Source organism: Lissotriton helveticus, chromosome 9 (genome assembly GCF_964261635.1).
Source record: "Lissotriton helveticus chromosome 9, aLisHel1.1, whole genome shotgun sequence".
NCBI classification, from domain to species: Eukaryota; Metazoa; Chordata; class Amphibia; order Caudata; family Salamandridae; genus Lissotriton; species Lissotriton helveticus.
This window is the reverse complement of record NC_136070.1, coordinates 643480177-643506581: the sequence shown is the minus strand read 5'-3', so window position 1 is coordinate 643506581 and position 26405 is coordinate 643480177. Positions and strand designations below refer to the sequence as shown.

At 44.3% G+C, this 26405-nt stretch overlaps 1 protein-coding gene across 1 annotated transcript in view; it reads right to left on the bottom strand.

Moving 5' to 3' along the window:
* Window positions 1-563: 563 nt before the first annotated feature.
* Window positions 564-26405, bottom strand: part of FAM89B (family with sequence similarity 89 member B) — a 39111-nt gene continuing 13269 nt past the window's right edge. The window contains exon 2 of the mRNA XM_078660720.1: window positions 564-2153. Coding sequence (XP_078516846.1) covers window positions 1881-2153 — 273 coding nt within the window. The 3' untranslated portion in view covers window positions 564-1880. The remainder of the gene's footprint in view (window positions 2154-26405) is intronic.

Sequence of the window (26405 nt, the reverse complement as noted above, 5' to 3'; positions counted from 1 at the left end):
CTACCAAACACTAGTACAAAATAAACCAACCCAAACTACCCCGTCCAGAATAATTGCTTCACCCTTGTCTGCCCATGGAGTAAGAGTTAGCCAAAGAGGCTGAACTCATGATCCCCATTAAAAAAGACTTTAATCTTTCCCCACCCACCGACAAAAACCTATTTTAGACCATCCTTTCATGGGCCAATACCACCCATCCAAGCAAGCCCATGAGGAGCGAGACCTTAGGCCTCGCTCCACCTGGGTACCCCATTAGAGTGTTTTACATGAGAAGCAGATTAAGTAATTTGCCCAGAATAAATGGACATTGAGTGGCTTCCAGGACTCCTGCCTGGTTGGTTCCTCAGTTCCATAGTTAGCTGTATTCCTGTTAGATCGCATCTCCTCTCACGTGGCCTTTTTTGCCACACTTTGTAGCGCATTCCCCACTCACGGATGTGCTCATGATGCTCCTTCTGTGAAATGAGAGGCCGGTATGACATTTCAGCCATGGTTGTTTTAGGCTCCCAGACTGGCCTTGCTGGGTAGCTCTCACATGCACAACTACACAGTAATTACACCAATTGTATGGTAATGCTTTAATTTTGTTTCATAAATACATTACATAGCACCATTTTTCACATAACAGGCCCTCAGTAGAAATTCTACTCCGATCTTTGTAAAGGATTTCTTTTGACACTTATGCAGTCCCTGCTTCTCCGTGAAGGATGCACTGTAGTGAATGGTACAGAAGCACTGGCAGTGGGACAGATTTGGCTCACATCTCCTGCAGGATGGCTTTTTCCAGTAAATGGCACTCTAAGAAATAGTGGAAGGGCACGCTCAGCTTCTATAGTCCCTGCAGCTGGTGCTGTGGTGCAGGATATGAAGGACCTAGCATGGGTCTTCCAACCTCCTCTTACACAACTCTCACATTTCCCATGTGCGTGTAGCTGACCATGTCTAGGTTTTTGCTTTGCATTCCAAGTCCTGGTTATCCCATTATAAAATCAGTACTACTGGCCTGATGTACACATTTTCCAATCGCAAAAAGGGGGTGCAAATGTAAAGGAATTTGGTGACCCTGTCTATATGCTAAAAGGTTAGTTCACAAAATTCTGAATCACAGTGGATCGCAATTCGACCTACCTCTATTATTATGCATGAGGCAGATCACTCTGGTCCCAGGCATTGTGGACTTCTGGGGTCAGCAGAGCACCATGTCAGTGTCTGCTTTTAAAGAAAGCCATTTATTTTTAATGAGGGTCATTTCCCTAAAAGGAAGGTTTCCCCAAAAGGAAAATTGGATGGGTTCAAAAATAAAAGGAAAAGTTAAACAAACCTTTTTTAGAAATACTCCTAAAAATGTTTTTGTCAACATTCTCAAAAGGGGAAGGGGTGCCCTGAGTACCCCCTCCCATTTGCGAATGGCGAACATCTCTTCAACGCCCCGGGATGGGGTATGAGTCAGTAATTATGTCTGTGTGGGAATTGACATATCCTGCAGTTCCTGCTTCTCCCATCTGGAGGCACTGTAACGAATTGCACATATAGTTACAAAGTACCCATGATCCTATTTTCTCTGCATGCAACGCTGCAAGGAATCAGTCAAGAGTACTGGCCGTACTAGAGCATACTATCCCAGCAAAGAGCTGTAGAACTGGGAAAAAGGAATCTACAGGCATTACCCTCCCAGACTCTCTTGCAAGCATCCAAACTTCACCGCTACAAGTTAGGTCTGCGTTCCAGGAGACACTGAAAACATCCTGCAAAAAAGTCACCCACAAAATAAATACAACAGTCTGGTTGAGAGAGTCAAAAGGAAAATAAACGTGGGGAAATGGAAAATTAAATTATAATCCTGGGCGTGAAGATGCAGAGGTCAATAATTCTCATAGTTGTTAGATGGTAATGTGAAAAGATTCCTGCAGCCACTGGTCCCGTGAGTTCTGCGGCTGCGCCACACTGAGGGGACGCAGCTGTGGAGCCTCCGTCCCAGGACTAGGCAGGCTCGCCTCGAAGTCCTCATCCTCGTCCGAGAAGCCTGCAGCGTAGGAGCCCTCGGAATGTACGGACGATGACATGTCCTGGTACAGACCCTTGTACTCCTGAATGGATTCGTAGAGGGACCACAGCTGGCATAGAAGAGACATGTCAAGCTGACGCAGGCCGACCTAGGTGGGAGAGAAGGAGACAGCACATCAGGAGACCCGCTTAATACAATATTGCATGTCAGCAGTAGTGCGATATTGAGGGGTGAAGCTGAAGACTACATACGGCATTCATCAAAAGAGCAGATGGAAAAACAGACCCAGTCATTTTCTTGGGGTATGGGAGTATCCAAATTATTACCAAGGTGCCAAACTATCAAAGATGTCGTTTTCAGGAGGATAAGTGGAATTTTACAACGTTTTTCGTCCGTAAACACCTCAATAGAGTACAGTGAAATATATAAATGCTCTAGGCTGAACTCACTTCAGTGCCAACTGGAGTCAGAAACCACATTGTTCTCCACCTCTTAAAGAGGAAGGAAAATAGCACATTTTTGCTGGCCAGGAGGACCACCAATTTATGTTGCTGCTCAATTGCTGCTAAACTCTAAATGAGACACCAACTCTCCTGAAGGATAAAGACACCAGGGACAACCCACACAGGGGTGACCAGAATGATGTGGTTTTAAACCCCAATTTTGAGAGGGTGGGTTCAAAGTTATAAATGCTAGAGTAGACAGCGGGAGAGGGTATAGGATCGCAGAGTAATGCCACAATATTGATCAAGGGCGCTGGAGTCGAGCCAGCTTTCAAACATAACCCATGACTTGGTTAAAAAAATCCATTTAGAAATTAAAATATTTGTGGAGCAATGCTGGAGACCTGTGACAGTCATTCAAATTCAAGAAAAGAATACAGGGAGTACAAAAGGCTGTATTGTGTATTATTCAGTATGAGTGCTGCTAGAAAAATAAGACATGATAAGAGTTTCACACGTCTTGGGACTTCAACAAGAGCTATGAAACACTATAGAAATGATGCAATACAACACAAAAATGTTAGTTATTATGTGCGGACTGCTGCAGCCAAACCAGCTCCGCATTCACTTTGTATTCATTTAGTACCAAACCGCTCAACTCATCTTCCTCTCAGCCAAGCATAGGCAAAGCTAGTAGGTCTAGCCTATGAGAGAGCTATTGGCTTCGGTAGTGTGTTTTAGCCTTGTAGTATACTAGTGTAACTGCTGTTCAGCATGGCTAAATGTTGGTGGGGTGAGGTAGATAGAGGTGGTTTGAAGTGTAGTAGTTTAGAGGGGGTAGATTGAAGTGGGATAGTTTAGAGATATGTAGATTTGAGTGGGGTTGGGTAGACGGTGGAACAGACTGGGTTAGAGTGGAGTGGGTGGATTGCAGTGGGGTAAATTGGAGTGGCTGGAGTGGGTAGAGTGTGGCAGAATGGAGTGTGGTGGATTGGAGTGTAGTAGAGAAAAGATTGGAGGGAGTTAGTTTGCAGTAGAATGGGGTAGATTGGAGTGGAATTGATTGCAGAGGAGTGGAGTCAAGTAGATTGGCGTGGAGAAGACTAGAGGGGGTAAATGGATTAGTGTAGATTGGAGAGCAGTGGGGTAGAGAGGAGTGGGTAAATTAGATAAGTGATGTGGCGTGGAGTGGTGTGGTGTGGCATAATATAGTGTTTCTTAGAGTAGAAGGGAGTGGCATGTCAGAGTGGGGTGACGTGGAGTGTCATAGGATGAAGTGGCGTAGAGTGGAAGGGGATAGAATGGAGTAGACTGTTGTAGAGTGGAGGGTGTACAGTGTTGTGATGTATGCATGGCACGGTAACGCACTGCCATAACAGAGAACATATTTTCAATTGAAATGACCATTACATTTGCCCTGACATACAGTTTTACCATGTACAACAATAATGTGTGGAATCGGTTTTTCTATGTTTGCAGGGGGAAGGGAAACATGGCGGCCAGCTAGGTAGTTGGTCGCGAGTGCCCGGGGAGGAAGAGCGGCGTTTCATCTGACAAGCAAACAGCCTGTTACGCGTTCAAGCGTTAAACATGCGGGCGTCCAGTTCCCTCACCTAATCTCACGGTGCCGGCTTTTTCTTCTGCCCTCTCGAGCGGATTTCGTTCGGTCCCGTCCTGGAAGCGGCTAGTGGAGGAGTGGAGGAGTGAAGGGCGGGGGATACTATGAGTGAAGGGTGGCGGCAGCCGCAGGCACTGCATGGCGGCGGATCATAACGAGCGATCACCCAGGCAGAGGAGAGGTGAGGAGGAGCCTCCGGCAGAATCATCGGAGGAGCAGTCTGCCGGTCGAGGAGAACGCTGGGGGAGAGCGGCTGCGGAGCTAGGTAGAGGTAGGAGAGCAGCCGCTAGGTTCCAGTATAGCGCGGGAGGGGCTATTGGTCGCGGTGCTGGGGGCTTGAAGCAAGAAAACAAAGTCGAGGTGGGAGAAGCTTTAGTGTCACAGGTTAACTCCAATTCTAAAAGGAGCGCCTCTGGGGTGGGGGCTGAGAACACAGGCAGGGGAGATAAGGAGAAGGGGGCGCGATCAAAGGTTTTCCAAAACAATTTTAGTGAGAGTGAGAGAAAAAAGGGCTTAGTACATATTAAGAAGGAGGAAAATAAAGGATATGCTCTGAGAAGTAAGAGACTGGGGAGAGAGGAAAAACAGGCCAACATACAGAAGACTTATAAAAAAGATCTAGGCTCAGATCACAGGAATAATAGTAAAAAGCACAGTAGGCAAAATAACAGAGCAGGATTAGCAGGTAAAACCTTATTAATAAAACCCTCTTTGAGTGCATACTTTAAACCACTGCCCAAAACTCTAATATTATCAAAGGATTTTGTCCCAGACAGCGTCAGTTTGAATAATAGTGGCAATTTGAAGGAAGAACAGACGAAGGGGGAGAGTGTTGAAGTTGTCACTGGGTTGAAAACGCCTGGGATAGAAAATAGCTTGACAGACTGGGCAGATCAATTAAGCCCGAATAGATACCAGGTTTTAGAGATGGAGGATGTAATTCAAGAGAATCAAGATATATCAGATATCAAGCAGGAGTTAGGGCAGGAAGCTAATATGGCACCCACTAGCTTAGTGGAAAGCGAACCCCCTTTGACAGAAGAATCAGGCACTAGAGAGGAAGTGGAGGGTGTGGGGAGGGCTAGTGAGAGTTTATTTGAGGCTGAAAATCTAGATACTACGGTTATAGCCCTCTTAAGAAAACTTGACTTGGATGTACATAGGGGGTTTGAAGAGTCAAAAGCAAATCAGGAGGGAATCAGGGAGGTATGTGGAATTTTGGAGGCTAAGTTTGATGATTTGAGCAAGCGTACAGAAGCTCTCGAATTAGGAGTCCAGGAGATTAGAGACAAGGTAGAGGATAACAGCAAGGAATTGGAAGAGATTAGATCCAGGGAGAGGGTACATGAAGATAGGCTGGAAAGATTGGAGAACATGCAACGGAGAAATAATCTAAAAATTTTGAAATTGCCAGAAGGGAAAGAAGGTGAAAATATAAAGGGCTATATTGTCCATTTATTGAAAACAGAGCTACAGATAGAAGAAACAGAGGAGGAGATCTCGCTGGATATTCAGAGAATACATTGTGATCCCTTCAGATTAAACCCAAATCGCTCAAAACCCAGAAGGATCTTGATTAACTTCCTGACATATAGCTTAAAGGAAAAACTTCTGGTCGCGGCTTTGAAAAAAGGAGCTTTGATGGTAGATAACTCTAGAGTTGAGGTCAGGTCAGACCTATCGGTGGTAACAGCAAACAGACAATGGGAGCTGGGCAAAAGGATAGAGCCATTAAGAAGTATGGGAGCTACTGTGCAACTAAAATTTCCGGCCTTTTTAAAAGTCATGTGGAAGAACAGAATGCACACTTTTAGGTTTGTTGAGGATGTTGATGCTTTTTTGGATCAATGTCAGGCTGGACTTGTGTAATTGGGGATGGCTCTAGATGAATGGGTATCCATTGGACGCATAGAGGCTTAAATTCCATGTACAAGAAAATAGTAAAGAAAACGCCATACCTCCCACGGGTACTCAAAGGCCTTGGTAGGGCCTAAGGAAGCTGGTTGGGTTTTCCAGGGAGGGGGGATTGGGGGGAACCGGGAGGAAGGCAGCGGAGGGGGCGGGAGAGAGGGGAGCAGGGAAAGAAAAATTAAAAAAGGTTCTCATGCGCTATTTTTTCACCTGGGTGCCAGTGAGCTCCGAGGGGATATGTGACGATGGGGGGTAGTGTTGCAGAGCTGATCTTGACTTCGTGGAATGTAAACGGTTTAAGAGTGAGGTCCAGGAGGGATTTGATAATGAAGTATTTAAGGGATCTTCCAGCACATATTATGATCCTACAGGAGACTCATTTAACTGGGGAAGAGAGCAAGAGATATTTTTCATCACAGCGATGGCTGCAGTATGTCTTTTACGCTCCACAATCGGCGGTAACAAAAGGGATTGCAGTGCTGGTAAGACAGGGGATTGATTGTACCATTGAGGGGGAGGTAGCTGACACTAAAGAAAGATGGCTGATTGTTACCATGAAAATTAGCACCCTTGTATACAATATCATAGGGTATTACGGTCCAAATCAGGACGATGTGGGGCCTTTGGATGAATTAATCAAAGAGATGGTAGGCCTTACAGGTAATATTATTCTTGCCGGAGATTTTAACACGGTACTGGATCATAAACTGGACCGATCTTCAAACAATAGGGCGCAGGTAAATAGCAAAATGTCAAAAAGGGTTAAAGGGGTAATGGATCAGTTCGGTTTATGCGATGTGTGGAGACAAAGGTCAGGTCAAGCACTAGGCTGTACCTATTATAATAAAAAATACCGTCACAGATCACGGATCGATTACATTTTAATAGATTTAAGGTTGTTGGGGAGAGCAAAACAGATCCTTCATGTTGGGGTACATCTCTCAGACCATTCAGCAGTTACCCTAGAGGTTAGGACAGGGGTGAGCGATTTGGGTTCGGTCTGGAGGTTGGATCGAACCATATTATATTATATGACTCTGGGTTGATAGAGAATCTCAGGCAGGAATTAGATGGATTTGTAGAACATAATGTGGGGTCAGCGGATATCGAGGTTGTTTGGGAGGCTTGTAAAGCTTTTCTCCGAGGGAGATTGGGAGCTCTGGCGGCTAGTAAAAGAAGAGCATACTTCGGCAGGATAGAATCTCTGGAAAAAGAGGTCCGTCAGAAGGAGAGAGAGCTAGTGGAGTCAATGAGTGGCGAGACTAAAGAAAAGATTGTTCAAGATTTGGAAGAACTAAAAAGAGAAATTGTTGCAGTGGTTTCTTACAGGGTTAGGGAAAAATACGAGGCTAGTCAACTAGCGCATTTCGAGTATGGTGAGGTGTCAAGTAAACTACTAGCCTGGAAAACTAGGAGTGAGCGGGTACGTAGCATAATTAAAGAAGTGAAAGATGGTGAACAAGGACAATTTGTCACTGATACAAAGGATATTGCGGAGGCTTTTTACAGATATTTTGAAGAGGTGTATAGGGAGGACCTTGTTCCGGCTAAACATGCAATAGACAATTGGGTGAAGGTCTTAAAACCATTGACAGAAGAGCTCCAGGAACTATTAGATGAAGATATAACATTGGGAGAAGTTAAGAGGGCTATAAGCAATGTGAAAAAAGGGAAAGCGCCAGGACCAGATGGGCTTCCTGCCGAGGTCTACAGGGCAGTGGCAACGAGTGTAGCACCCTTATTAACAAAGCTTTTTAACGATATTTTCCTAGGCAAAGCAGCTCTCCCAGCGTCATGGAATGAGGCAAATATCATTGTTATTCCTAAACCTGGGAAATCACCAAAATATATGGACTCTTACAGGCCGATTTCGCTGTTAAATTGCGATTATAAGCTCTTTGCCAAGATCCTGGCAGATAGGCTGGCTAGAGCTGCCCCCCACCTAATACACACAGATCAGAAGGGGTTTATTAAAGGGAGGTATTTAAAGGAGTTAACATTTTCCCTTATAGGTAGTATAGATGCAGCAGATACATATAATCTTCACTTGGCGGTGATTGCCTTGGACGCCGCCAAGGCATTTGATCGTGTTAATTGGGTGTATTTGAAAGAGTTAATAGCCCATATACAGATCGGGGTCAACTTTGGTTCGGTCTTGACACGGCTATATCAGTCACCCACGTCGAGGGTATTAGTAAATGGGAATTTAACCCCACCAATAAAAGTAATGAGGGGCACAAGGCAGGGGTGCCCTTTATCTCCTCTCTTGTTCGATCTCTATATAGAACCTTTGGCGTGTCGAATAAGAGAGGCAGAGTTGATTCCTTCTTTTGAGTTTCAGGGTTGGGCCAGAAAGATTGGGCTATATGCGGACGATATAGTTATTTTAACCCCTAAACTACATCAATCACTAAGCTGCATAGAAACTATAACGAAGGAATTTGGTGAGGTTTCCGGATATCGCCTAAATAGGGATAAAACTGAGATTATGGCCTGGAACTTAAATGCAGGAGACACAGGATGCAAAACAGAGATAAGATATCTAGGGGTGCAAATAACACAGAACATCAAGGATCTTACTAAAGTAAATATTGCTAAAGTAAGGAAAGAAATTTCTCACGCCATGAAAGGCTGGTCGCATTTACCGCTAACACTGTATGGCCGAGTCAACCTTGTGAAAATGATGGTGCTACCCAAGTTGACTTTTCTCTTTGACTCTATCCCACTTATGTTCGAGAGAGAGGAGATTAAGAAGCTGCAAAGTGAGATTGGGTCTTTTATCTGGGCATCTAAAGGATCACGTTTATCCTGGAAAAAAATGAGGAGGAAACTTTTGAAAGGAGGTCTGGCAGCCCCAGATCTACAGATTTACTCGTGGGCTTTTTTGTTAAAGAACTGCAGAATGCTTTTGGGAACCCCAGGGAGTTCAGACATTGGCATATTACTTTCAGCATTGTTAAGAACGGAGAAGACCAATCAGAACGCTTTTATGTACAAATTTGCCGACCCGAAATACTTTAAAAAAATAAGGTTAAAGATTTTGAAAGATCTGGCTATGCTATGGTACAGAGTTAGGAGGGTAACAAAGATACCATATTTTAGTGCAATGGCACCAATTTGGGATACGCCGGGAGCTCCGAGTTGGACTGAAGATGCTTTGGCAACACCATTAAAAATAGCAGGTCCTTAGAGATGGGGGGATCTGTTTTTAGAAGGGAATTTGGTACCATGGAGCTTCTGTGAACAGAAGTGGGGCAATCATTTTTCTAAATTTAAGTTCCTGCAGATACAAAGCTGGGCTGCAGGGAAGGAAAATTTACTTGGGCACTATAATGCTTTTGAAGAGAAACTTGCTCTGGATACTTTGATTAAAAAAAGAGGTGGCGATGTGGTATTGGTCGATAGTGGACCTTGAAGATGGACCTTTCGTATTGCCAGAGACCCTGTGGGGAGAGTGCTTGCCGAGGATCGCGACAGAGGATATATGGCAAGTATCTATGTGGATTCTATACAAGGTGACTAAACCTGCAAATTTAAGGAGAAACCACTTGTTCACTCTCCACAGGGCGTATTGGACACCAAAAAAACTGGCGAAATTCAAAGATGGCGGTACAGTGAGGTGTTCCAAATGCAACAGTCCGAACGAAGACGACCTACACATGTTTGTTACATGCCCAGGGATAGAAGAATTCTGGAAAGCAGTGAGTAAATGCTTGTCCACTGCATTGGCCCAACAATTGGAGGTAAGCCCTGAACTTGTTATGACAGGAATGGCAGACCTACAAGGTAAGGGCTACAACGATAAAGTGAAGTTGCTGTTTTATGGTATCTTGGTTGCTCGAAGGGAAATTTGCAGAATGTGGATATCTGTGGTCCCTCCGTCTGAGCTGACTTGGTTAAGGGCTATGAGAGCTATAGCAAAGCTAGATTTGGCTGGTCGGAATAAGAAGAGATGTAAATTTTGGACTCCGTTCTTACAACACTATGGGTGATGGTGGGGATGACAAAGATAAAAACTTAGAGGTAATAATAGTCCTATGATTAAGCTTTTCTAGAATCTCGGTGGGAGTCCTGTTGTAAGGAGGAAGGGCGAACAAGATATAAGATGCTCCTTAACAACACTACGCTTGCTATATGAGATGAAACACCCCAGGGCGGATCCGCGACAATATCGGGTGAGGAAAGGCACATGAGGACAAAAAAAAAAAAAAAATAATGTGTGGAATCATCATCACCTACTGTATTGATTTGTTTCGATTGTATTCAAATTTGTTTCTACCAAACTTCAGAATTACCACCAAAAAAACGTACTTTAAACTTTCCAAATTCTGAAATATCAGCTCTGTTCATTTTTATGTGCTAGAAAAAACCTTTTGTTTCACAGCTATATTGTCATATACATTCTCTCACTTTAAAGTCAGAGAAAGAAGAGTAAACACCAAGCCCCTTTAGAAGAGCAAGCCTGACATTTGACCTCCGCCTCCAGCAAATGTGACAAAATAAGAACAAGATATAAAGGATGGTTTACAGAAAACGATGCTCCACCAGATGGACGAACTGATGCTGAATAGTCTAAAGCAAATAAAGTAAGCAAATAGAAAGCAAGCAAATGTGAGTTGCAAACTAGAGCCAATGGTCAGCAGTGGGCAGAATGCATTTCCAGGGAAGCTTTCAGAATGCCCACAAGAAGTCACTAACAAACCAGACAGCTGTGCTGTCTATTAGGCTTCGACCTAAAAAATGAAGAATGCTGAAGCGGGTTGATGATATGCCCTCAGCAGTTGCGCCAGGGATTTCCGCCGCAGGATAGAAAACTATTATAAGCACAATGGAAACACAACTCTGCGCATTCATTTTAACCGCCATCTGTGAAATTCAGCACCAAGCGAGGAAAGATTACACCGGAGGTTGAAATGCGTTTTCTGGCAAAACAAGTCATTGTTTACACATTTCCTGCAGGAAACTGAAGCGCTGTGCGTAAGATAGTTTTGCTAAAAAGTATGGAATTCTGCATACGATAAAATGTTCGATTCTTTAAACTATTGTTTGTGCATTTAAGAAATAAAAGAACGCAAAAAAAGTTTAGAGCAATAAATATACGAGCTAATAAAGCAATTTCCCACAGTAGCACGTGTTTAAAAATAGGAAACGAGCAAAAAAATTATTTGCAGCTCAATTAGCGTTTTATACTTAGGAGGCAAATTCATACCCCCCCCCTTCATGTTAATCATAACAAATGGTTGCCACTAGTTTTTAATCTTATTGCCCCGAATGTAACAAGCATTGGCAGTGCCATAAGGTCTCGCATTTACAAGAGTTAGAGCTAATAGTGTTGTAAAGGACAATGTCTTTACCCATGTGTGAAGGGGTGGTGTGGAGTGGAATTATGTGGGTTGCATTTAAATGTTATGGCATTATGTGGTATTCTGTGGCTTGGATTGGATATATGTGTCGAGTTGAATTATGAGGTGTGTTGTCGAATTGTGTGGTGTGAAATGGTAGTGTGTGGAGCAGAATTGTGTTGCGTGGAAATTGTGGAGCTGAATGGAAATATGCCGATAGGAGTTATGTTTGAAAGTGGCCTAGCCCCTGTTGGCTGCTAGGACTCTGACATGCATCAACAAAGAGAAGTATTCCATTTATAAGTTGATCCTTAATTGTTTTTTGAGCACAGATCTAACAGCAATCTACGTATCAGGTGGATCCTCTAGAACAATTCTATTTTTCTTTATAGTCACTGTCCCCGTTGGACCCAAATACTTGAATACTTCAAAGAGCTTTCAGTCCACGCAGGTTAGTTATTTAAAAAAAAAAAACAGCTTATGAATTCAAATATTCATTTTTCAAATAAAAACTTCACAGGTCCTATCTATATCCCTAGGTTGCCATTCCAACTTTTTCAACACCTGTTGCAACAGGTAAGCCCTAAATCATGGGACAATACATAAAAACATAGACTTTTTTGTCAGTCTCTAAAAGCTGCATATATTTATTCGTACACAGATCGCAAGTGTTGAATAAATGGCATTTCGCGTATTCTAGCATATCAATACTAACTAGGTAAGAATACACTAACTCTTCATCTTTATTTCTTAACAAATCATCAAGTCCATTTAAACCATCACCAGAAGTTCTAACTTAGTTCAGTTGTATTAGTGCAACCAATGAATAATGGCTTTATCATGCAAGATTATCAGCACATACCTATATCTGCTAACGATCACAGTTTGAAGAACGTCTTTTTTTTATAAAAAAATAATGGCATCAAGTTAATATGTTTCCCTTATTTTCTTCTTTTCGACAGAACCCCTGACGAAGGAACACTAGGTTCCGAAATGCATTGGGTCATGTATTGAAATGTATTGTGGTTTTAAATGTAAAATGTAATTTCCATGTCACTGATACAAAGTGAAAGGAATTTGCAAAAAATGAATGTATTCTGAATTTGTTTACTTCAAATCCTAGATCACATGATTAACATGATTAAAATGTTATAAATGGAATACTTCTCTTTGTTGATGCATGTCAGAGTCCTAGCAGCCAACAGGGGCTAGGCCACTTTCAAATGTATATGAATGCTAGCAGGCATTAATCTGACATAGCACACATACCAGAACACTTAGTCAAATTGTAAAAATTGAGTGCGATTCTCACACACATACATTGATAGGAGTTATGTGGCATGATGCCACGGATGGAAGGAATGCATGAGAAAGGTGACAACAGAGAGAAGGAAAAGCTGGTAAGGATGATAGTGCATAACATGGGAAAAAGAGAATGAAGGTGAGAAGAAAAAGGAAGCAGGAAATTAGATTAGAAGGTAATTTATATTGCGCGACTAAAACCCGAAGGTATCAAGGCGCCTACCAAAAACAGATCAGAAAAGGCAGAACACAACTACAGGTATGCACGCACAAAGAGACGGGTCTTCAGGGCGTTTCTAAATAACTGCAGGGTGGAAAGGGACCTTAATTCCACAGGGAGAGCGTTCCACCACTTAGGTGCCAGATTGGAGAAGGCTTTGCCACCCCATCTGGTTCTCCGGATACGAGGGACTGATAGAAGGAGTCTGTTAGAGGAACGTAGGTTCCTACAAGGGCTGTAGCGGGACAGAATGGATCCAATTCCAGTAGGGCTACTTTTTGCTAAGGCCCTATAGATCATGCACATGGTCTTAAAAAGAATACGATCCTCTATAGGAAGCCAGTGAAGCAATTTTCTGGCGGAGGTAGCCGAAGTGCGCCGGGGTAAATCCAGAACAAACCTAGCCGCTGCATTCTGGACTACCTGCAAGCGCTGCAGCAGACTTTTATTCAGTCCCGCATACAGCGCATTGCAGTAGTCCAGTCGAGAACCAACAAGGGCAACAGCAAGTTGTTTCCTTGCCTGCTGTGAAAGATAGTGCCTGATCTTCCTCAGTATGCGAATGATGCCCCAACAGGTAGAGACAGTCCTATTAACCTGTTGACACATACTAAGGGTGGGATCGATCACGACCCCGAGGTTTTTGGCAGAAGAAGCAGGGACAGGACAGGCTCCCAGTGAGTCTGGCCACCAATCGGCTGACCATACCTCCTCCTTTCCTCCAAACCCCATCACCTCAGTCTTCTCCCCATTCAGTTTCAACGAATTGTGAATCATCCATTGACCGACTGCCTCCATGCAAGATCTCAAGTTGGAGGCAGTCGAAGTAACTGACTGGGAGAGAGAGACGAGGATCTGCGTGTCATCCGCATAGGAAACTACCTCCATCCCAAAAGATCTGATTAGTCTGGCAAGAGGAGTCACATAAATGTTAAAAAGGGTCGGACTTAACGCCGAACCCTGAGGGACCCCACATTGCACAGACAGGGATGGAGATAGAAATTTACCCAGCTTCACTCTTTGCTCTCGTTGATCGAGGAAAGAGGTGAGTATTGCCAGTGCCGCCCCCTGAACCCCGATCTCCCTCAGGCGAGATGTTAGAACTGAGGGAGAAAGGGTGTCGAAGGCAGCTGTAAGGTCTAAAAGGATCAGGAGGGAGGTCTGTCCCCCATCCACACGCGTGCGGATATTATCCAGCACTATGGTGAGGGCAGACTCGGTGCTATGTTCCCTCCTGAATCCATGCTGGGAGAGATCCAGACAGCCCGAGCTCTCCACGAAGGCAGCGAGATGTTTATTCAGATGTGTTTCTAACATCTTCGCGGGGGCTGGAAGCAGTGAGATGGGGCGGAAGTTCTTTAATACCCCAGGGTCAAGAGAAGGTTTCTTGAGTAAAGGTTTTACTACTGCATTTTTTCACTGCTGGGGAAAAATGCCATCCCTCATGGCCTTGTTCATGATGTCAACAAGGGGAGGCCGGAGGAATTCTCTACACTGCTTAAGGATCTTGAACGGGCAAAGATCTAGAGGGGAGCCGGATTTGGTTTTATTAAGGAGGATCTCTACATCCTGTAGAGCGAGAGGAGGGAAAAAATCCAAACATCCCGGCGGGAGTTTCTCCGAGAGAACAGGGTCCGGGTTAACAGGGACAGAGGGCTCGGTAGTAAAAGGTCTCTAACTCCAAGGCGGTATAAATGTCCGAGATCTTAGTCTGGAAAAAGGAAGCTATGTTATCACAGAGCTCCTGTGACGCAATGACCGGGTCCGGGGTCTGAAGGGTAGTGAGAGAATCCACTATCCTAAAGAGCTCTTTAGGGGAGGAGAGTGAGGTGGTGAGGGCCGTAAAGTATTCTTGTTTTATCCTTATTACTTCCAGCTTATATTTCCTTATCAGGATCTTATTGGCTTCCTGGTCCCTTAAATCCCAGCTGGTGTGCCATAAACGCTCCTGTCTCCTAGCTTCCTGTCGAAGGAGTCTTAAGTGCTCCGAGAACCACGGGGCTGATGGTCTTTTCCTGGCTGAGTAGCACAACCGTGTGGGAGCCAGTACTTCCAGAGCCTCTGTAACAGTCTTTTCATATTGTAAGACCGCCAACTGGACATTGTCCCCCTGGGAAGTAAACAGGCTAGATATCCAAGGTACGAAGGAACTTTCCGTGATGTTCTTAAAGTTCCTGCGTAATTCCCCATTTACTCGGAATATTTCTGGTTCCATCCAAGGTCGGACAAGACACATTGAATGGTACGGCCAGGTGATCTGACCATGAGAGAAAGAAGGGATCTTCTACCGTCAGCCTCCGATCATTAGAAAAGATCCCATCGAGCGTATGGCCTGCTCGATGGGTGGCCCCTTTCACCAGTTGAGTGAGTCCACAAGCTGACATAACATCCAGCAGGGAGAGAGTATCATGGGTCTCCAGCAACTCCAGATGAAAATTAAAATCTCCCAAAACAGTTAGATTTTCACGACCAAAATAAGGTTCTAGGACATGGAGCAGCTGCTGTCCAAAGTCTGCTCTGGGGCCTGGTGGACGGTAAACCAGAATCCCATTGAATGCAAACTTATGGAGGGCCGTCAGAGAAAAATATAATACTTGAAAAGTGTCCTTAGGGTCAGAGACTGGTGTAATATGGCAATGGAAGCGGTCCTTATAAAGAATCGCTAGCCCACCTCCTACACGGCCCATTCTGTCCTGCCATGCAAGGCAGTACCCTTCAGGGACAGTTTCAACAAGGTCAGGACCAGAGGAGTCCTTTGCCCATGTTTCCGTGACAAAGACCCACGAAGGTTTCCTGTCGAGTACAAGCTCCTTAAAAGCAATGTTGTTTTTAATGAGCGAGCATTGATAAGAATGCAATCTTCTTGCAATGCGTTGGCTCCTAAAACAACTTGAGATTCTGATAGATGAGTGGAAGGAGGTAGGCTAGAGCCTCCAGGGCCTGCCGGAAAGCAGCCGCAGCGTGGAGATAATAGGAGATCATCCGGGGAGCTTTTGTGAAGACACGGAAGTCCCAGAGGCTTAAGCCTCAACATCTCCTGTAACTAGTACCTAAAGGGCGGGAGACCAGCCTTATCGTGACCAGCCGTCCGGCCGTCCCGCCCGTCCTCGGCACGGACGGGCGCAGACGGGCTGGACTCTGGCGTGACTCCGGCGCACACGCAGCGCGTACACGCTGCGCGCCATAAGGTACGGTTAATATAGGGCTCTAGCTAGTCCACCTGACTGCTAGAGCGCGGAGTGGTGCAGAGCTTCCCTAGCACCCACCCAATATGGCGCCCACCAATTTCAAAGCGCGAGGGTCCGGGCCGCCTGAATAGCGGTGAGGTCACAAATTATGGTGCAGCAATGCGGGCGGTGATTAAGAGCAAGGGAAAAACTGTGGCCTAAAATAACACCAAAATTAGAGGACAAAAACGGGTAAGTTAAAAGCGCTAAAAGCGTCTGAATACGAGCGCATGGCGAAGTTGTAGACAGCCAACAAGGTACGGTCCTACCTCGAGCCTTGTGATAGAGAATGCCAGCAACTGCCTCTAGCCAGTCCACCTGACTGCTAGAGCGCGGAGTAGTGCAGCGCTTCCCTAGCACCCACCCAAGATGGCGCCCACCAATTTCCAAAGCGCGAGGGTCCGGGCCGCCTGAATAGCGGTGAGGTCACAAATTATGGTGCAGCAATGCGGGCGGTGATTAAGAGCAAGGGAAAAACTGTGGCCTAAAATAACACCAAAATTAGAGGACAAAAACGGGTACGTTAAAAGCGCTAAAAGCGTCTGAATACGAGCGCAATGCGAAGTTGTAGACAGCCAACAAGGTACGGTCCTACCTCGAGCCTTGTGATATAGAGAATGCCAGGAACTGCCTCTAGCCAGTCCACCTGACTGCTAGAGCGCGGAGTAGTGCAGCGCTTCCCTAGCACCCACCCAAGATGGCGCCCACCAATTTCAAAGCGCGAGGGTCCGGGCCGCCTGAATAGCGGTGAGGTCACAAATTATGGAGCAGCAATGCGGGCGGTGATTAAGAGCAAGGGAAAAACTGTGGCCTAAAATAACACCAAAATTAGAGGACAAAAACGGGTAAGTTAAAAGCGCTAAAAGCGTCTGAATACGAGCGCAATGCGAAGTTGTAGACAGCCAACAAGGAAATATGAACAAAGCAGGAAGTGCGAGAAAGGCTAGTGGATAGAAGAGAGTGGAGGGCAGAAAAGGGAATGAAAGGAGGAAACGGGACAGCAAGAGGATGAGTGTGTGAAAGGAGAGGGAAGAGAAGAGTGGTAAGAGTAGAGGAGGAGCGAAGCAGACTCAGATCGGAGCGAGCTGAGCCTGCTGCAGTGATGAGTGTAGAACCTGCAGCTCGTAGGTTGCAATGCTAGTCAGATGTAAGTGGGAGAAAGAGTAGAAACGAGAGGGAGAGAAGACAGGGCTAGAAGAGAGACAGAACACAAGTTTAATTTTAGGTTGGGTATTTGGCAGAGCCTGAAGCGTATTCCATTGAGCTGTGCAGCCTTTACAGAGAACACTACTGTCAGCAGGAGTATTTCCCACGCAAGGTGTTGTACATCTAACGGTATTGAAATCAGGTTACAGAAGACACCATGTGCGAGCAGACGGTGGGTCTGGGGACAACATTATGTTCTGCATACATCAGGTCTCAGCGTTTTAAAATGACTTCACTTTTTAGCAAATGGCCCCGGTGCCAATAAGGAACGGGGGCCCCATGAGTGCCAACGTATATCAATATTCAGAGTCAGTGGGCTCATGCAAACCGTGGGCCTGGTGCCACTGCACCTGCTGCACCACTCATAGCTGCATCTCTGTTGTGTACAACATTTAGGCCCGATACTTGCGGCATCTGGTGTGGTGGGGGTGGGGAGCTGGCTTGGTTTAAAAGAAAACATCCGGAGCACCCCCAGGGCTGCTGATCCTAGAGAAACTTAACAGATTCTGCCATCAATGACAGGGACCCTCCGGACTCTAACTACTGATGGAGCAGGGAAATACAAACATTTTTGTACCCCCTTCGAAGTTAATGACCTCGTGACTTTAATAATATTAACTGTATGAAGCACGTAAACTAATCAACAAATGCACCTTTTATTTAGACACTACACGTGGGAAACTAACTATTTGCTAAATTCTAATTTATTAATAAAATGTGAATTAAATTAACATAGGTTTGTGATTATGTAGAAAGAAGAGTAAAATTGCATGCATGTGTGCCTGTAATAGAGTTACATTGTGGCATAGAATGCAGATGGTAAGTAAAATGGCTTTGAATGTCGCTTTTGTTAGGTAATACCAAACATGTGTCATTAGAATGGTGGGTGGTAAACAGAATGGCTTATTTTCTATATCTAATTCCTGTAATGTTTGCTTTCGTATTAGTTCCGGTTTGGCTCTGCTAGGCCTGGTCTGAAAGTGGCTGCAGTGAAATGCGACGGCGCATGGAAAATAAAGATGGCCCCTGCGCATGATTAGAATGGATGTTCAGTCACGAGTGCATGGCCTATGTCCGGAGTGAGAGATGTCAAGGCCAGCCTGACCTGCAACAGGAGTTGTGACAAAGAGACTATTCTAAAAGCCTGGGAACTAATGAGAGAACTGAGCTCCAGCAGATGAGCAAATTCATGACTGTAGACGAATGTTACCAATAGTGTTACAAAATATAAATGTGAATATTTTATGAAGGCATATGAACCCCTGAACGAGTCAGGACTTTGTGAACTGGTTTGAGCTAGGAGGACAATGAGGTGACCATCACCAACCCTCAAATGGACCAATCAGAAATGGATGTAGCCCCTAAAAGTTTCCATTTTGGGTATAGAAAGTTAGTGAAAGGGTATAAAACAGCCAGTGCTTATGATGAATCGTGGCTTTTACTTTTCGCACATATTGCTCAGCACGACATGCTGTCGGTTAAGACAATTTTCTTTTTATGGTGCAAGAGACTTTGAAAATGGTGGTCTTTGAACTCTAATGGGGAAAAGGAACGAGACCGTTGCGGGAATTCTACATCGGGTGTGATATGTCAGCGGAGGTTAGAGGGACAGACAGTCATCTTGGGAACCTATCCTGTGATTTACGGTTCATGTTCTGGTGAACCACTCTCTTCATCGCCCTATGGCCAAGGGGTTTTGAGTATATTCCATTTCAAATTTCCTATGATTAAATGCATTGAAATAATGCTTAGATGTATTTGCTTAATAATAATAACTTACTTGATTTCCATTTCTTGTTAAATGAATTTAGATAAAGTCTTATGAAATTATAAACTCGAGTCTGTGGTTATCAGAATAAAAGTCATGACAAATAAATGTTGATGGTTTCAAATTGTGCTGGAGCTGGACTTGATCGCCGTCAACTGATTCCTACTAGTTGGTCCAAATAGCGTAGTACCTTGATGTTTTTGGAACGTACAGCTATCGAATTTTGATGTATATAATGTGTATAGTTATTGTATAGGATTATAAGGTACCCCCTATGTCTTGCAGCTCGTCTACTTATCATTCATTCAGGAACAGTGTGAATGTGTGCGTTTGCGGTGTTATGGGCCCCACCGATGAGTAAACAGTAAGAGTTTTCCTGAGTCTGTGACACAAAAGAAAGGGTTTTATGTTAGACCCGCTGCATCACTACCCTACTGGAGGGAAATCATTTATTAAGGGGGTGAAACAGTCCCTTAAAAGGTATTTCCCAAATGAGACGAGACAGAAACATTAATTAAGGCAACAATAGAGGGGACTCGCGCACATGTACAGAAGAAGGTTCTTGAGGCAGACTCAGCGCCTCAAAGCACTGCCCCCAGAACAATCTGGATATTGGTAACAAAAGTGTCGTCTCTGGAAAAGTGCTGCGCTGGGACTAGCGACAGAATCTGAAAATGAACCAAGTCCAAACATTCAAGGGGTCAATGTGATAGCAAACAACTGGCCCCAGAGGCGACCAGCTGTAGGCAGCAACTCCAGTTTAAACTAGGGCGCTTTCCATTGAATAAGAAAATGCCAAGATTGTTAAATGCCTGCCTCAAAACCAGGGCCACAGACACACCCTTACCAAACTCTCAAGACCCATCCCAATCAATTTGTGGAGTACCGGCACTTCTCTTTCTCCCCCATTTAAAGCACTGTATGTGGCCAATTAGGTAAACCAGAAAAGACTTACCATCACGTTTGTCCTTGGTGCCAAGCCAATTGATTTTAGGGGTAATGTTTAAATTTTTAAAAAAAATGTATACATTGATTGTCATACTGATGTATTTTTTTCTGTTTCCGGCTCTGGTCCTTGAAGATACAGAGTGAAGTGAAAGCTATGTCTTCGCTTGCTCATACAGTCCCTACAACAGATGACCATTTCGCAACTCTCCGTGAATTAATGTGCTGAAAATAGTGGCAAAAAACACAGTTGATGGACAGAATGTAGAACAATGTCATACATTCACCCCAGTACAAGGATCTGGGCCTAAATCCATTGTTTTTTTGCACTCCACACCACCCTGGGTTAGACACTGGCTACATGCAAATCAGCTCTGACCCTGTGCCTCATGGGAACAGTCCAGTCCGAACTACCAAGCCATGTCTTTCCCAGACCGGAATCAAGCATCCAAGGACCGGTTTCTGGCTATCAGCCTTCATCAGACTGGATAGCTTGACTCCAGTGGTGTGGAGAGCCTGGGACTCATGTCTGAGCATACCCAGCCCACTCGGGGTGAAAATTGCAAAAAACACCGTACCGCTTTTGGTCGCCATAAGTGTGGCAGGGTTTGCTCAGACGTGAGTCCCTTGCTCACTTTGCCACTGGATTCAAGCAAGCCGGGCTGAGGACAGCTGGAATGCCAGAAACCGGTCCTCGGAAGCTTGTTTCCGGTCCAGGGAAGACATGGCTTGGCAGTTCGGGCTGGACTGTTCCCATGAGGCACAGGGTCAGACTGATTTGCATATGGCCATGTCTGAACTGGGGTGGCAGAGTGGGCTAAAGAACGGTGATGGATTAAACCCAGATCTTTTGACTGGGTGTGAGTGTTTGATTGATTCGGATGCTCCGTTCATCACCACCCCCTTTTGTACCGAAAATAGTGGCAGGCACGAGAAGCAGCTTCCCTGCAGGGGCAGTGGTTTTAAAAACATGGATCTGGGCAATCAACTTAATGTAATTATCATTAAGTTAAATGCACTACAAGCCCCCTTACAGCGATGCCTAAAGCAAATATTTCTGCTCCTGGCACCACAGGAAAAGAGGAAGATCCAGGTGGCGAGACCACCTGAATAGAACACCCCCCCCCCCCCAACCCCTCACGGACGGAATGTCATCCACCAGAGTCAAGGGTGGATGTCTCACGCTGGCTGTGGCTACCTTATTACACCAGGTGGTCACTGAGAACATACTATGCTCAGCAGTGAGGAAACACTAAGGTGCTGTCCCCTTTACTGTGGCCCTGCGAGTGATGGCCATCCACCTTTATATTGCATAGAGCCTATTTCCCAAAATGTATTTTTTGTGTAAGCCGATGCTTCACTCGGCCAGTGATACCATGTGTGTGCAACAATTTTTATGTTTGGTTTTATAAAATCTGCAGTGCTGTACTCCTACTCCGAATCCTTCTGTAGAACTAAAAATAAGGTTCAAAGGGCGATACCAGAGGAATTGTTGGTTTTGTAATTGACTGAGCGGCTAGCGTCAAGATTCATCAATGGATTTCAGCTACTTCACAACATTAGTCAATTGACATCACACAAAAGGTGCAAGTCACACATTTTGAAATGGTCTCTTGTGTAATTTATGACAAAAGCGTGTCCTCGAAAGAGGGTCTCACATACAGTGTAAACCTGTTCAGAAATGACACCCACGGACTCAATGATCTAATTCTTACGATACACCTTGGTTCCCTATTTAGGCATTTTTAACATGAGGAATTGCTAGTCTTTTAGTGGGTCTTTCTTGGACAACCTGGGAGAAGTTGGGGAGCTACTGAAAGCTTGAGCCAGATACCTGGGTCTGGCTCAATTCGAAGTCCTTTCGGAACTATGAGTTGAAAACGAACAGCGCTTACACGGGCAGCCATATACTGTACAACAGGTGGCCTTGCCTGTGAATGTCCTTCAAATCTCCCTGCTCCAAAAAAATTGTGAAGCATAACCCGTGTCTGATGTAAAGCACTCATATCTTTCGGCAAAGTTTGCCTTAAGTAAAGTTGCCAAAAATAAAAGGTGGATTCTGACCATCACCCACACTCTAATCTCATCCTGAGAGAATTATGGAGGATTTTTTGAACTTTTGACGTGAGAAAATGATACACATGTGGCTGAATTGACGTGTGAAACTGGAAATCTACAGATCAATTCAGCTTCCCAAAGTCTGTGATCCTAGGTAAATACATTACATAATTGAAAGTCCTTTTTGTTCAAATTCACATATCAGAGCACGTTCAAATTCTAAATTCAGGGTGTGCGCTGTATAAAACCGCTCGTGTTTGATTTAATGGCCTATAATGTTGCTCCATCTATGATAATTATATAGGTCACATACTGGGTACAAATGACAGATATGCCTAAGTTCACTAATAGCATTGTCATCAGGGTGGGGGCAGTAATGTTTCTCAGTTCACATGCAAAGCTTCTGCCTTTTAATACTTCTCAACGCAGAAGTAAAATTTGATGTACAATGGTAAAACGTTTCAGCACGTTGAAATACACGTTTTCTGAAGTTTGGAGGCAACATATCATACAACCGTGATGTTTGGTATAGGATTTGCATGCTAAATATTTTCAAGACTCCGCTTGTCCACTGGATTTTAGAGCCATATATGAGCCTTGGCTCAGCTCTAGCGCGGCTCTCCCTGGTAATTTGTTGGCTTGCCCACATCTAAAACCGGACACATATTGGAAAATAATTTCTATAGAAGTTTAAATTTAAAAAAATGAGGGTCTGAAAACTGAAAAGAAAAAGCTGCGTTCTACCCTAACAAACAAATAGATGGATAGAAATAAATGTGATGGCTCAGTATAAGAAATCGTCACTGTTTGAATGTGATAGCCGGAGGAGAGGATGATGGGTGGTAGAAGGAATGCCATGCTCATCACTCACAGACACCACACACATTGTTCAGTCACTAGCTTGCAAGTATCCTCATTATTTAATAAACAACCTTGCTAACCAGTTGAAAAGGACTCTCCTGCACAGGCTGAGATGGAGGCACTCCTAGGATGTGCGGACTGTGCATCTGTCCTGGCAGACACAGAACTTCCCAGAGATTTGGCAGAAAGAGTGCAAAATGTTTCTTCCATTGTTGCAGCTATTAAAGAACATATCAACACAACTTCCTGCTTAAACGTTCACCCCACCAGGTGGCCATTTTGAATTGAGTGATCTTTTCCCAAAAGGTTGCTGGGATGGCAACTTCCCATCTGCTTATTGTTATGTTACACAGACTTTTGTAGACTTTAGGCCGGATTCACAAATTGCAATTAGTAGTAGTTTTGTAGCACTACAAATTGCAACTCAAACTAAGTGTGACGTTTTATATATTATCTATACTTATGTGTGCGGACCTCCCCATCCCAACTGCGAAGTCTCTACACACTTAAGTATAAGCATCATTAGTAAATGTGGGTGGGAGGGGGTAGGACAAGTGGTAGACTTACTACAAAACAGGGTGGAATTGGAGAGAAGTAAAATGGTTTAGGAAGGTGTTTTGTGTGGGTGGGTGACGTCCATCCCCAGAGTTAGCCAAGCACATTAATCTGGGGTGGAGAAATGTAACTTACCCTTTTGTAGTACGATTACAATCCAAGTTAGTGAATTCCAAAAGTAATACACTTGCTCCAAAGTAAACATTTACTCAAAAGTGTAAGTTACATTCGTGAATCAGGCCCTTTGTGCCTCGTGCATCTCAAAGGCAACTTCGGGACATGCGTCCGCCACCTGATAGGTTGTCATCATTGTGAATCACTTCAAACAAAGGCAATCAGAAATCTCTACACAAGTCAGAGAATACTTAAGAGTACTCTACAGGGCCATATCTTACGTGTGATAAACGAAAGATTTAGTTTTCTGTACTCTATAAAATGTATAACAAAAAAAGTGAATAATTATTGAGCTGGGAACCTGCACATAAAAAAAGTTATACATTTATACAATATAGTGCGCACCAAGCAGTGCATACTGCTCTCACACACACAGGTAGTAACAGTGCAAGCTTCACTCATGTGAGCACACTGAAGCTACAGCACTTGCCAAAGCTGTGCACATTTCCTCAAGGACATATAATCGGCACAATAAGAGTAGCAATAGAGCACGCGTCGCACACACCACAGGTATAGCAGGTCCAGCAGTAACGCATAGTAACAGGACCGGACTGGCTGAAGCGGGCACCTGGCGTTTCCCCAGTGGGCTGGAAGGGTGGGAACCGGTTTTGGAGCGGTGAGGGCCGTTTTTGCAACAGGGCTGCAATATCTCCCCCCTGTAACAAAAGCAGAAGCTGTGTTTCCCACCAGACCCCCCCTCCAAGCTGGCATGGCTTAATGACAGGAATGGTTTGCATTCTTAGTCCGGCTGTGCATAGGAAAAGGTCCTGCACTGGCATCAGAATTTCAGGTTCTCACATTTCTGAATGACACGTTAGCAAAGATTATGTTCTCAGTGTTATGTCTCGGTGAGGCTTGGGCACCAAGACATTGAGGGAACGGTTTCCTCGAGTTTTCTGCTTAAACCTCGATTGTTGACTCCGGATGTTCGACTAGAACAGTGATTACAGATATGGCCAATCCCCAGATTCCTAGTTATATTTTATTAAATTACCACAGAACATTTTATGAATGATAACTATTCCAAATTGTATTCACTGTTCAATGAGAAGACAAGTTAGTGGCTTCAATGCCTGTGCTTTTTATTTGCAATCACATCCTTGTAGGTTTATTTTGTTAATGTGGTGATTCGGGATTTGGATATCGCTGTACCTGCAATGTTACAATAATCCAGTTTTGAGAGGATTTGCAATCTTGTTACTTCAATTGCCACACACCTTTGGAATACAAATTAAACAAGCATTGGCATAGCCAATAGGTCTCGCTTGTGGGACCTTATAAGTATTTAGTTTTGCAGCACAATATCCTTCTTGCACCAAGGATATTGTGCTGCAAAACTAAATACTTATAAGGTCCCACAAGCGAGACCTATTGGCAATGCCAATGCTTGTTGAAAATTTTCTGAGAGGGAAACGAGAGCGCCGTGGGTGAATACATTTTCTTGATTTATTCTGACCGCAGGAGTTAATCATAGAAGTCACATTGCTTGCAGGTAGTCAGTGAGAATAACTGTGAATTGAATTCCGACTATGCCTTTCGTTGAAAATGACGTTATACATAGGAACAACAGATGTGTAGTATGTAGGGTTTATCCGGCTGACGATCTTCCGTTATTAACCAAGCTGGCGAGTGTTAAATGCCCTTCATTTTTTCTTTCGCCACCTTTTATGTACATTTTACTGAGTGTTTGTTATACGGAGCTATCGGCGCTTAATTGTCCCTATTTTTGAATTGATCTGTGGAAACTGGGCTTCCGAAAGGTGATGTCTCCACGTAAGCGTGTCTGGCTGTGGATCACAACATTTGAAGCCATAAAAGAGAAAACATGAATGAATGCAACGCACTAGTTGAATGTGCTGGCTACGACTGAATGTTTCCCAAACTTAAAATGAGGCAGTCGAATTAATGCAACGCACTAGTTGAATGTGCTGGCTACGACTGAAAGTTTTCAAAACTTAAAATGAGCCAGTCGGACTTTGTTTCAACTTCAGAATAATAACTAATGCCTAGTTTATGAGCGTCTGTGTAAATTAAGATGCCTTGGGAGGTTTTAAGAAGTAACAAACAAATGCGTGCGCCGGGAAAGGAAGGCAGCTGTGAAATTAAGATGCCTTGGGAGGTTTTAAGAAGTAACAAACAAATGCGTGCGCCGGGAAAGGAAGGCAGCTGTGTAAATTAAGATGCCTTGGGAGGTTTTAAGAAGTAACAAACAAATGCGTGCGCCGGGAAAGGAAGGCAGAGAAGGAGGGGGGAGGAGAAATGCGACACGGCGAGCAGGGGAGGGGGCCCGAGTGGGGAGAGCGGCGAAAATGACTAATTAGGGGAGGAGAAGCCGAGAAGCCGCAAAGCGCACGCTGGGCGAAGCCCTTTGATGTGCTGTGCGGCAAATGCAATTAGGAGGGAGGGAGGCTGATGCGCGTTCGATCACGTGGTTCACGTGAACTTCATGAAAACGCCAGCAAAAAGCTGGTGGTTTCATGAGGATTTTGGCTACTTGAATTCTCGATAGGTCGCGAGACCTAAAAAATGGTTTCTTTCTTAAGGTGTATATCCAATCCAGACTGCATACTATTGCAAAAAAAAAATCCCCACTTTTTATGTCCCTAAAACCTTGCATAAAAAAACTGACCTGGCTTTGATCTTCCGATTTTCCACTCCCTTATCTATTTCAAAAGCCCCCCCCCCCCCCGTTCCCTTCTGCCTTCTAAATGCTTCGTGTGTATAACAGACTACTCTAATTTGCAGGTCTGTATTTAATCTGTCTTATTTC